The 12955-nt window shown below is 36.1% G+C and overlaps 1 protein-coding gene across 1 annotated transcript in view; it reads right to left on the minus strand.

The window, feature by feature from the left end:
- The window catches only part of FAM149A (family with sequence similarity 149 member A), a 30576-nt gene that overhangs the window by 1147 nt on the left and 16474 nt on the right, over positions 1-12955 (minus strand). The window contains exons 11-13 of the mRNA XM_049772352.1: positions 6423-6543; positions 3887-4015; positions 3721-3799 (exon numbers count right to left, since the gene is read on the minus strand). Of these exons, the coding sequence (XP_049628309.1) occupies positions 3721-3799; positions 3887-4015; positions 6423-6543 (329 nt within the window). The remainder of the gene's footprint in view (positions 1-3720; positions 3800-3886; positions 4016-6422; positions 6544-12955) is intronic.

Below are 12955 nucleotides of genomic sequence, written 5' to 3' on the forward strand. Positions count from 1 at the left end.
GCACAGCGATAGGGTGTTGGCCTTGCACTCAGTTGACCTGGGATGGACCTGGGTTTGATCCATTGCATGCCATATGGTCCCCTGAGACTGCCTGGAGTGATCTTTGAGCACAGGGCCAGTAGTAACCCCAGAGCACCTCCAGGTATGCCCCCCCCCCAAAAAAAAAACTAAACTAAAACTAAAACAAAAAACAAACAAAAACCCAGTTCACTTGTGTAAAAATGAAAGACTTTGGGCAGTAACAATTGTTTCCCATGTTATTTATTCATACTGTAATATTTGTGGCGTGTGTGTGTGTGTGTGTGTGTGTGTGTGTGTGTGTGTGTGTGTGTGTGTATACCACGTGCAGATTTGAAAAAAATTGAGAGCATGGTTCCTCCTGCTGATCTTTACTCCAGTTGATCAACTACCTTTTAGGCAGTCTTAGTACAGAAGCTTCTCCCAAGCTGAGTCTGTTAACACGTCCTCTTTTCAGAGCTCTCTATTGAAATATCATAAACTTTCAGTCCTTTCTGAATCCCAAACCAAGGAATGCTTATCTTGATTCCTCTGCAAAGAACTCTTCTGGGAAACTTCGCTGGCCTTTACATATGCAATAGGTATTTTACTCATAGCCCTTTAGAATTGTCCTTGAAACACAGGTCAGTTACCCTTAGTACTAGACTCCAGCTTTCTTTTGTGTAAATTTTGCATAATATGAGTCCTTGACTCAGTTTTTATTACTATGCAAACTTGAATGCCCATTTCCACTTGAGCCAATTTATAATAGGTTAAGAGCAATGTCTAGTCTATCACATAACTGCTTTTAAGAGAATGAGCTAGTTTTAGTGGCAATATTAAAATGATAATTTACATTATCATTTTTAGTGACAATGTAAGAAAGTGACAAAAGGGGGAGAAACAATAGTAGTTTAATGCTTTTATCATGGAATAATTATTTTTAATTTATTGAACTACAAAGTTACTCATGATTGTGTTTCAGGCATAGAGTGCTTGAGCAACAATCCCTTCACCAAGGTCAAATTCCGTCTAATGTCCCCAGTTTCTCTCCTGACCCCAGCCTACCTTTATGGCAGGAATGTTTTTCTTGTTAAGTACTGTGGTTTACAATACTATTACTGAGAAGATATCATGAATACCACTTTATTTCCTTTCAGCACTCAGTTCTTTTCTTTAACATTTAATTTTTTTATTTTTAATTACTATGAATTACACTCACAAAATTATTTATGATTAAGTTTCATGCATACAATGTTCCAACACCTAATCTCTTCACCCATGTCCCCAGGTTCCCTCCTGCACCTCTCTGTCTACTTAGTATAGTTTTTTCTTTTCATATATTTAAAAATATTAATTCTTTAATTGAATCACTATGAGATACAGTTACAAAGTTGTTAGTCATTGAGTTTCAGTCATATAATATCCAACCCTTTCACCAATGCACGTTTTCTACCACAAATATTCTTAGTTTTCTTCCTGTACCCTCCTCCCACCCTCCACACTGCGATACTTTGTGGCAGACTCTCTCTCTCTCTCTCTCTCTCTCTCTCTCTCTCTCTCTCTCTCTCTCTGTCTCTCTCTCTGTCTCTCTCTATTGTTTTTAGAAACTGTGGCTTGTACTATTGCTATTGAAGGGCTATCATTTATATCACTTTTTCTTCTTTCAGCACCCAGTTCTTGTTCAGAAATTCATTACTTCTTTCTTTTTCTTTTGGTTTTTGGGTCACACCAGGTGGTCTCTTATGTCTCTGCAGAAATCACTCCTGGCAGGCATGGTGGACCAGATGGGATGCTGGAATTCGAACCACCATCCTGGATCCTGGATCAGCTGCTTGCAAGGCAAATGCCCTATGCTGTGCTCTCTCTCTGGCCCCAGAATGATCATTTCTAACTCACTGTCATTAGTGTTCCTGTCTCTGCCCTAATGAAACTCCTCCGCTATTTGTGGCAATCTTTCTACCATAGACTGACTTTCCTGGCTCTTGTTTGTATTGTCTTTAGATATTATTACAATACTATTTTTATATCCCATAAATGAGTGTGATCATTCTATGTCTACCTGTCTCCCTCTGTCTCATTTCACTCAGCATAATGCTTTCCATATCCATCAAATTCAAGCAAATTTCATTACTTCATTTATACTCACAGATCAGCACCCAAGATCTTAAAGGATGAAAGAATCTTTGACATAAATATAATAAAGAATCAAGGAAAAATTGATTTACTTTTTCTTTTCTGGTTTTGTTTGATTTTGGACTACACCTGGTGATCTCAGGGGTTGGTTATTCCTGGCTCTGCACTCAGGAATTAGTCATGAAGATGCTGGATATACCATATCAGAATCAGGGGATCAAACTTCAATAAGTAGTGTGCAAGGCAAGTACCCTACCAGTTGTACTGTTGCTCAACCCTAAAAGAGAGGATTTGAGCAGTGGTAAACTTGTGTTATCCTATGTCTTAAGTTTTATTAGAATTATTAATAAATTATAATACATTATTTTCATTAAAACAGCAAGTTATCTCTGATACTAAGATGACCTGTCATACAAATAGTACTTTTTTAAAGCAGTGTATATCTCTAGTTAGATCTTTTTATTTGTTGTTCTTGTTTTGGGGGTTATATCTGGCAGTACGTATGACTTATTTCTGACTTTGCACTTAGGGAGCACTCATGGCAGGGCTCAAGGACCATATTGGATGCTGGTGATCAAACCTGGATCAGCCACATATAAAGCATGCATGCTATCTACTGTACTATTGCTGTGGGCCCTAGTTATATCCTTTTTCTATCCTAATAATTATTTTATTCACAAAAGCTGTCCTAAAAGGAAAGTTGAAGGTCAAGAGAGTAAGGTATTGTTAAGACTGCTCAGCTAAAAAGTGGTAGTCAGGATGAAAACCAACAATACTGTGTTGCCAAAAGTTAGGCAAATGTTTAAGATTGAAACTCTTGAGAAAAAGTTATAAAATAAAAACATCTTTTTAAATTCCTGTTAAAACTTTAATTCTAAACTAGAAACCTTACTCTTCAAAATAGTATAGTAGGGTAAAATTAGCATTTATCTAAAAAAATTTTACTATAAAATAATTAGAATATGCGCCTATATTTTATGAAGCACTTATAAATTTAGACCATGAAAAAAATATAAACCCTGAATTTATTTAGAACTAATTAAAATGCCATGGCAGAGAGAGAATAATTTCTTGTTTAAAAATATTGAATGGGGGCCAAAGAGGTGGCACTAGAGGTAAGGTGTCTGCCTTGCAAGCCCTAGCCTAGGACAGACAGCAGTTTGATCCCCTGGCATCCCATATGGTCCCCCCCAAGCCAGGGGTGATTTCTGAGTAACCCCTGAGCATCAAACGAGTGTGGCCCCCAAAAATAAAAAAAATATTGAATGATATTAGTCAGAGAAAGAGGAACAGATAAAGAATGATCTCAGCCATAAGAGCTTTCTTAAAGGATTCATAAAAAATTTTTTCCTCTTTCTAGAATAAAGGACTCTGAGTTAAGTGAGGGTATTTAGATATTTTCTTTTCTGCATCCACAGCAGCTATGTGCAGTTTTGCTTTTTATAGAGATTTATGTACATAAACAAATATTTGGCATTTCCTCTTAAACATCTCAAACAAAATATATCAAGTTTGCTTATTTTCCATTTCTCTTTTCCAAATCTGAAAGTCAACAATTACAAATTTTATTTATATATGGACACTAACCTGTCAGAAATCCTTGACCTGTCCATGTGTGACCAGCACACTCGGTCAGTATCAATGAGCCCTTTCGAGATGTGTCTGACTATAGAAGGAAAATAGAACACAGGTTGAACTTCACTGCTTCAAAAGATTAAAAAAAAATCCAAATGACAGTTAATAGGGAACATACCCGAAATGTGTGAATTGTGTTGGGCCTTGAGGTCTGTTCTACAGGAAGGGTTTTTTCTCGAAGAGGTGTTTGTTCTGCATGATCAGGCAATGCACTTAGCCCACGAGTTTGCAGATGTCTCCCTCTGTACTAAAGAAAGGACAAGATTCTCTAGTTAAAAGCAAGCAAGCAAGCATGAAAGAAGAAATAGAAAGAAAGAAAGAAAGAAAGAAAGAAAGAAAGAAAGAAAGAAAGAAAGAAAGAAAGAAAGAAAGAAAGAAAGAAAGAAAGAAAGAAAGAAAGAAAGAAAGAAAGAAAGAAAGAAAGAAAGAAAGAAAGAAAGAAAGAAAGAAAGAAAGAAAGAAAGAAAGAAAGAAAGAAAGAAAGAAAGAAAGAAAAGAAAAGAAGGAAGGAAGGCAGTCAGGAAGGAAGGAAGGAAGGAAGGAAGGAAGGAAGGAAGGAAGGAAGGAAGGAAGGAAGGAAGGAAGGAAGGCAGGCAGGAAGGAAGGAAAGAAGGAAGGCAGGAAGGAAGGAAGGAAGGCAGGCAGGCAGGAAGGAAGGAAGGAAGGAAGGAAGGAAGGAAGGAAGGAAGGAAGGAAGGAAGGAAGGAGGGAGGGAGGGAGGGAGGGAAAGAAGGAAGGAAGGACGAAAATTTATAGATGCCCCAACCTGTCTTCAATCTACCTGCTTAATTAAAAATGATTTATATTTCTAAATAAATTTATTTAGTCCTAAAGATAAACATACATTTAATACTTAAGGAAAGTTCTGAAGGTCACTTTTAGTAACACTTGACAAAGGGTTCAGTGTTCGATTCTGGAAATGCCATGCTTCTGGAGCTCAGTATGCTGAAGGCATAGGCATGGTTTGATGTGGTATACAATGCTAGGGATCAAAATCAAGGCTTCTGCACATACTATAAGGCCCAGCTTTGGAACCTCTTTCCTCTGAACAAAATTAAAATCATTTAAAACATATAATAACTTTTTGAGAGGGAGATATAATACAATGAGTGAGGCAGCATCCCTGAACATAGAACTACAAATACACAGGAAAATTGCCAGGTGTGACCTTCCAAAAATGAGCAAAATAAAATTATAGAAAAAAATAAAATATAACTAGCTATTAGGTTGATAATATGCTAATGCCATATTAGAAAATGGTACCAACTGCAACTGCATCAAATTCTTAATAGAAAAATGCCAGGAAATAAACTTTGCACTGTTGAAGCACCAAACTCTTAAAAGCAATGCATGCTTTCTTTTTCTTTTTATTATGTTCAATGTCCATATTGTTCAGTAAAACAGGAAAGCATCGCCACTTTGGACTTCTGAAATGGGCACTGCTGCTGTACTCAAGGAGGTAGAGATTAAAACACGACTTCCATTGTCTTTTTCTCTTCAGTTCTTTATATTCTCAAAACAGAAGTTCTTGTGTGTTATATAAAACAAACCTAAGCTACCTGCAGCCAATGGAGTAAGAGGTTCCTGTGAATTTGAGGGAAATTTGTTTGTGTATACAATTTGCAGGTTATCTTTCCCTAAACTTTCACCATTATATGGCTGAGTTGAGTTTGGATAAAATATGACACAAACTCCACAATGCAAGAAACATGGTCAATATTAGCTGTAAAACTAAGAGCTGGGTATGTCATTGAGTACTCAATTTTTCCAAGCACTATTTATTATCTACAAATACATTTAATTCTTAAACAAATATTTTTAATTTTTGTTTTGTTCTGTTCTGTTTTGTTTCAGGCCACACCCATTTGATGCTCAGGGGTTACTCCTGGCTAAGCACTTAGAAACTGTCCTAGGCTTGGGGGGACCATATGGGACTCCGGGGGATCGAACCGTGGTCCTTCCTTGGCTAGCACTTGCAAGGCCGACACCTTACCTCTAGTGCCACTTCGCCGGCCCCAAATATTTTTAATTTTAAGCACCATAACTTACAATACCATTTGTGATAGGGTTTTGTGTATAACACCACATTCTCTCCACCAAAGTGTTGACCTACATTAACAATCATCACAATGTCTTTCTGCCACCTGCACTCCTGCTGCCCTCAATGACCACTCCCCCCACCCTTAACAACACTGTGGTAAAGCCCAGTTCTCTAGATCAATTTTGGGGTTCTGTTTACTTTGCCCATAAATAATAATTCTTTAAGGCCAGAAATTTTCCTTTAGCTCAGAATATTAAAAGGCTCAAGCTGATTAATGTACACTAAGTAATGCAGAATTTGCATGGCAGGATTATAACTACCCATTTCATGACTAACCTTTGTGCTATTACTTCATTACAACTTCACTATCCTGACCATCAGCTAGTCCCTTGACACCTGGACTTTCTGCTTTTGTCCCACTCACATATGACTTCACAAAATAGTGAATTAACACTACAATCCCCCTAAGTTTCTACAAATTATTTACTTGTAGGGAGACAGATAATGTATATATTACTAATTACACTTAAGCTATGCCAAGAGTATTTGATTTGCTTATTTTCCAACAGACTAGATAAATAGTTAAACTTAAATATAATAAAATGTGTCTTACAGAAACAGGGCGAGATCCAGAAATTGCTGCATTTTGCTCACCGGTCTCTGCGCCTATAGGGGGTAACCTGTTCCGTGAGGTTGGAACTGGTGGGGAAGATGTGAGGTCTGTGCCAGTCTGCCTAGAAAAACAACATGAACCTTAGCATCTAGATGCCAAGAGTGGGTTAGACATTTATCATGAAATTCCAGTATGAATTATTAGTCTCAAACTTATTTATTTATTGTTTGGGCCACACCCGGCAGTGCTTTGGAGTTACTCCTGGCTCTTGGCTCAGAAATTGTTTCTGGCAGGCTGCAGGGACCATATAGGATGCCAGGTGTCAAACCCATGCTGGTCCCAGGTTGGCCTCATGAAAGATAAACACTGTACCCACTGTGCTTTCGCTCAGACCCCATTTTCAAATTTCTTCAGAAAGTAATGTTCAAGAAAAATGAGCTATGTTATTTTTGTTGTATTTTTAAAATAATTTTTATTGAGACCAATATGAATTACAAGTCTTTCACAGTTATTCTTACAATACATGGTGATAGTGAATTAAGGCAATTCCCACCACCAGTGTTAACCTCCCTGCACCCCTGTTCCCATTCTTCTGTCTCCACCCTTAGCCCCCTGGATTGCTAGTGTAACAAGTCCCTTTTGTGTATTTCTTGTTGTAGTTTGGGTCTCTTGATTCTACTGTTGTTGAATTTGGGTTGGGTATTTAGAGGTTTTTTTTATTATTATTTTTTATTTCCACTCTTTGCCCCTGGTACCTCCACTTTTTTTTTCTCAATTTGTAGTTAGACATAGAAATATGATGCAGAACAAAATGATTCATGTTCTATATTCTTTTCAAATAAAAAGAAAAAAAAAAGGAAAGCAGGCAGGAGCCCCTAACTAGAAGCTATAAATATAAATTTAAAAGAAGAAAAAAAAAGAAATAGAAATAAAAGGGGGTTGCTGATGTGGCAAGTTGGTTTTTTTTTTTCTTATTGTTTTGTTTGTTTTTGTTTTATATAGGCACAGTAAGTATTGGGTAAATTAGAAAGAATTTCCCTTAGCTGAAGAGATGTTTTTTGGCCCCACTAGGTGTTGCTCAGGAAATATTCCTGGGTCTGTGCGCAAATATTTTTCCTAGTAAGTCTTAGCATATGAGATGCTAAGGATCAGGTGAGCTGCATGCAAGGCCAGTACCCTACCTGCTGGACTATTGCTCTGACCCTGAGATGTTTTTCAAGGAAGACAAATATGCAGTAAAGACTGACCACAAGCTCCAAGCACATTCATCATATTGAGCAATGGCTGTTAAGCTGTGTTTACTGATGCTCAGTCAGTCATGGTTGAAACTGTGCAGAACACAAAACTAATTCAAGTCCTACTTCCTCCCTTCAGTTTTGAAGTTGTAGAACATGGTTCTGAATATGACACTGTGAATGTTGAAGGAGTAATAAATGAAGAGTTGATTGATTTTTAAATGACAGGTCCTATATAAGTAAAACTAGAAAATTTCATATAATGTCATTAAGAGATGGCATAAAATGATAAAACATTTTAATAAGCAATAAAATGATGAAAATATCCATTGTTTCTATTCATTGAGAAAAGGCTTTGGTTCTCTGATTAACAATTTGATATATTTATATATTACATATATGTGCACATATATTTTTTCAGTCTGACAACCTTATTATAAATGTCAGAATGGGTGAGTAAATTTTAATAATGTAAGGGACAGACCTCTTTACCTAGCTGAAGGTAATAGTAAAAAATTAAATTCCATGGCTCCTGCACAAAAATATAAGTGAATATACAAATTATAATTCACTAATTCTTTAGTAACAATGTGATGACAATTAAAATATGACAATTTGGGTGGTTGAGCCATACCCAATGCTATTAGAAGCCTACTTCCAGATTTATGCCTGAGGGCATCTTGTGATACCAGTTGTATGCAAGGCAAAGGTCTTAATCTCAACACTACTCTAAAGTAAAACAACATCTAACCTATTGAGTTTTAAAATTTACATACTATTTTGATAAAATAAAATAAAATAAAAAGGAGAGCCTCATGTATTGCCAGCCAAGTTATAAACTGGCAAAATCATTTTAGGAAAAAGAATTTAGGAAATAATTTTTAGCCTAATAAAAATTACATCATCTTTGGCTTGGTAGATTCATTCTAAACAATAGTACTATTCACCATTCCTTTAAAAACTTTTTAATTGTGGTATTGGAATTTACAATATGACTAGTTATATTTTTTGTTTTTGTTTGGTTGTTGGTTTTTGGCTCACACCCGGCAGTGCTCAGGGGTTACTCCTGGCTCTATGCTCAGAAATTGCTCCTGGCAGGCTCGGGGGACCATATGGGATGCCAGGACTTGAACCACTGACCTTCTGCATATAAGACAAATGCACTACCTCCATGCTATGTCTCAGGCCCCGGCTAATTACATATTTTTTAAACACACGTCATTCCCAAAAATATAGAACCATTCTTTTAAGAGACATTCTCTTAAAGATTTGTACAAACTGATTTCACACAAAAGTTTTGGCAATAGGTAAGTAATAAAATATTATAACCTATATATTTACTTGTAGCCATTAACATCATACATTCTCAATATTCAACAACAGAAATTATTTCTAGTAAAAAATATAAATGAAAATATGCTGCATTACTTGACAGTTTTATTAGAAAAATAAAGATAGATATTGGAAAAATTATATTATAGAGCATAAAAATTTAAGATAAAGCATAAGAATTCAAGATATAGCATATAATCTTTCCAAAAGAAATGAAAATACACAACTAAATATGAATTAATAAACCCAGAAGACCTAAAGCAGAAAATGGAGCTTCCACAACCAAGAATTAGAAGACAACAATGAACTGCAACAATAGTATAGGGATGGAGATACTTGTCTTACATACACTGATGCCAGTTCAATCCCCGAACCACATATAGTCCCTTGAAAGCTGCCAGGACTGATTCCTGAGTACAGTATTGGGAATTAGCCCAGAGCACCATCTGTGTGTCCCCAAAACTAACACCACAAATACAGCAACACTGAGTCAGAGAGGGGAAAAAGATATACTCTCACCAAACCAACCCCACCTCAGGGACAACGAGTCCTAATTGGGAGGAATCTTAAAGAAGAATAACTTTTCTTGTGGACTGAAATAAGTATAGAGGGCTTGTGTCTAATACACAATAATTCAATCTTTCCATTTGTTGCAGGGGAGTTGAGCCCCAGAATTCAACACTGGGAGCCAGTTGAAGGGCTGTAGAGATAGTGCAGCAGGTAAATTGCCAACCCAAGTTTGATCCCTGCCAGTAATTTCCCAAAATAATAAATTTGGTGCAATTAGCTAGTGGTTTTGAAATAAACAAAGTTAGTCTTTGGCACACTGGCAAGCAAGGTGACTTCAGATGTCTTTCCAAAGGGTTGACCAAAATGCCTTTGACAAGTAGCTGGCCTCTGATTCTTTTGGAAAACAGTTTAACCACCCACTGTCATTAGCAAACAAACCTTCCCTGGTCATCTAAATTTGGTGAGCAAGACAAAAAGCCTACAAGTCTTTGTTTCAGTCAATCAAGCAACCCCTACCCTCAGGAAAGCAAGTAAGAATGACCATAATAAGCATCAGTGTCCCCTTTATCTACTACATAGCAGCATAATACCATTACTAGACCAGCTGGTCCGCATACCCATTTCCTGGAAGCCATATATAAAAACTAGATCCACAGCACCACCTTCAATACACTAGTATCATATATCTTAATTGAGTCTATCCAACACATCCACACCAAAGCCAGGCAACTGTCGTGTCATATGAAGACAGACTGATGTAGTGCAGTGAACAAAGGGAACAAACTTGGCATTATTAGCTCACATAGGCATTTGCTCTTGAAATACACATAACATTACCTGCATAAAGCCAAATCCTCTGAGCTAAGTGAGATAATAGAGTTCCTTCTCACACAGAAGCAAACTCAGAAAATCAAAAAAAAAAAAAAAGTGAAGAAAGGGATAAGATGCCCTAAATGAAAGAGCAAGATAAGCCCTAAAGAAACAAAGATAAATCTACTTTATCAAAAGAAATGGCAAAAGAGGCCAGAGAGATAGCACAGCAGTAGGGCGTTTGTCTTGCACACAGCTGATACAGGACAGACAGTGGTTCTAATCCCGGCATCCCATATGGTTCCCCATGCCTGCCAGGTGGTGCAATTTCTGAGTTCAGAGCCAGGAGTAACCCCTGAGGGCTTCTGGGTGTAACCCCCCCCAAAAAAAAAAACATTTAAAAATGGTAATAGAGAATTTCCATCTCAATAATGTTAATGCTGACAGAAAAAAAAATGCATCAACTAGAAAATTTTCAAAAATAACAAAACTAGTTACAGAATTGAATACTGAAATGATGGAACTAAAAAGCATTATGGGGGGGAAAGCATTATGGGGACATCTAAGAACAGATTGCAGGGAACAAAGAGTAGATGATTAAGTTGGAAGGCTAATAATAATAGCACAAATTGGAAAAAATTCTTTTTACAAGTGAAGATATCTTGAGATCATTAGGACAATACCAAGAGAAATAGTATTTGCATTCAGGGATTCTAGAGGAGGCAAGAAAGACAAGAAAGAGCAGAAAAAAATATTGAGAAAATAATAACTTAAAATATCATTAATCAAAATAAGAAGGTACACATTCATGAATTGAAATTCCACAGAATTACAAGTAGGAGAAACTCAAAGAGATTCTTATCAAAACAATAATTTAGGGCTGGAGAGATAGCATGGAGGTAAGATGTTTGTCTTGCATGTAGGATGGTGGTTCGAATCCCATATGGTTTCCTGAGCCTGCCAAGAGCGATTTCTGAGCATAGAGTCAGGAGTAACCCCTGAGCACTGCTAGGTGTGACCCAAAAACAAAAACAAAACAAAACAAAAAACCAACCAAACAAAACAAAACAAAAAAAAAAAACAATGATCTAGTGGTAAAAGTTAGACAAAGAGAGGATCTTAATAACAGTAAGAGATAGCATATTACATATTACAAGAACAAAACATATATATGCTGATTTCTCAACAGAACATTTGCAAGTCAGATGAGGGTAGCATGATCCAAAATGATGAAAGAAAAAACTTCCAAACAAAAATTCTATATATGACAAGCTTATTATTCAGATGAAGATAACATCAGACATCTCCCAGATAACTATACGCTAAGATATTTATCAGTAATAAAAAGGATCACAAGAAGCATTACAAGCTTCTCTGCAAAAATAAATTTATAGTAGTAAAACTGTATCTAAAAAGACCTACCTGAATGCTGAATGCAAAAGACTTACTTCAGAGGTAAGAAATGAAAGTGAATAGATGAGGGGAAAAATCTATGCAAATGAATTTTAATGTAAATAAGAGTGTTTATAGCAATGTAAGTCAATTTTAAGAAACTAGTAATATCCAAATTAAAAATCTAAGCTAGCATAAAAAAGAACCAGAAGAACATATAAAGCTGAATGTCAAATTTAAAAACCTAGATTAAGTGGATAAATTCTTAGAATCACAGGTAAATTGATGAGCCACTTCGAAAAATTGTATAAGGTTGCTCAAAAAAATGAAAATATAAGTATTTCTTCATAAAGAAAAATTCACTTCTAGATGTTTGTCCACAAAAGCCTGAGAAACTCATTCCAAAAGATATATACTAGATCTATATTAGGTATACTAGATATACAAGTCACAAAAGCTAAGCTGGCGATACAATTAAGTGTTCACTGATGGACAATTGAATATTAAAAGATGATACTTATTTTTTTTCCATAAAAAACTATTTCATTTTATAAAAAATGTAATGGAAACTTTGCCATTTTGAACAACAAAGATTGGACTTGAGAGTATTATGAAAGGTGGTAAAAGTAAAATCAATACTAAGTCAAAGTTAGTAAGATAGCAAAAGAACAAAAAACACAAACCTTGGATTGTGACAACAAAGTTGTCGTTATTAGAGGGAAGGGGGATGGCAGGTCAGTGAACCAAATAGGCAGGACTTATTTGGTTCAATGGATGGTAACTAGGCCTTTGACAGCAAATACTGTGTGGTATAAACAACTGTCAAGTTGTGAAACTGTAATCCTGAAGCTAATGCAGTGTTGTGAACCAAAGTTACTTAGTGAAAAATAATCTAAATGAAAGAAAAATATAAGCAAAATTAATAGTTTTGAAGCTTCAACAAAGAGGGCAGGAGTTAAATGACTTCCAAATGACTCCCTAGCACACCAATAATAGGAAAAAACGGGGAGGGTGGACAAGGGATATGCTAGGAATGTGCAGTAACATGAGGAATGTGCACAGTTAAAGGCAAGAGGTTAATTTACAAATAAGGCCACTGGAACCCAACTACGATCCCTTATATATCAGCTTCATTTTCTCGAATGCCTATGTTTTAGTGCACTAATTTATATTCTGACTTTATATTTCTGGTGTCTAGGTAAGTGAATGACTAAAATTCATTCAAGCAGTTAAAATGAACAACTTACAAAAGTT

This window comes from Suncus etruscus, chromosome 4 (assembly GCF_024139225.1).
Source record: "Suncus etruscus isolate mSunEtr1 chromosome 4, mSunEtr1.pri.cur, whole genome shotgun sequence".
NCBI classification, from domain to species: domain Eukaryota; kingdom Metazoa; phylum Chordata; class Mammalia; order Eulipotyphla; family Soricidae; genus Suncus; species Suncus etruscus.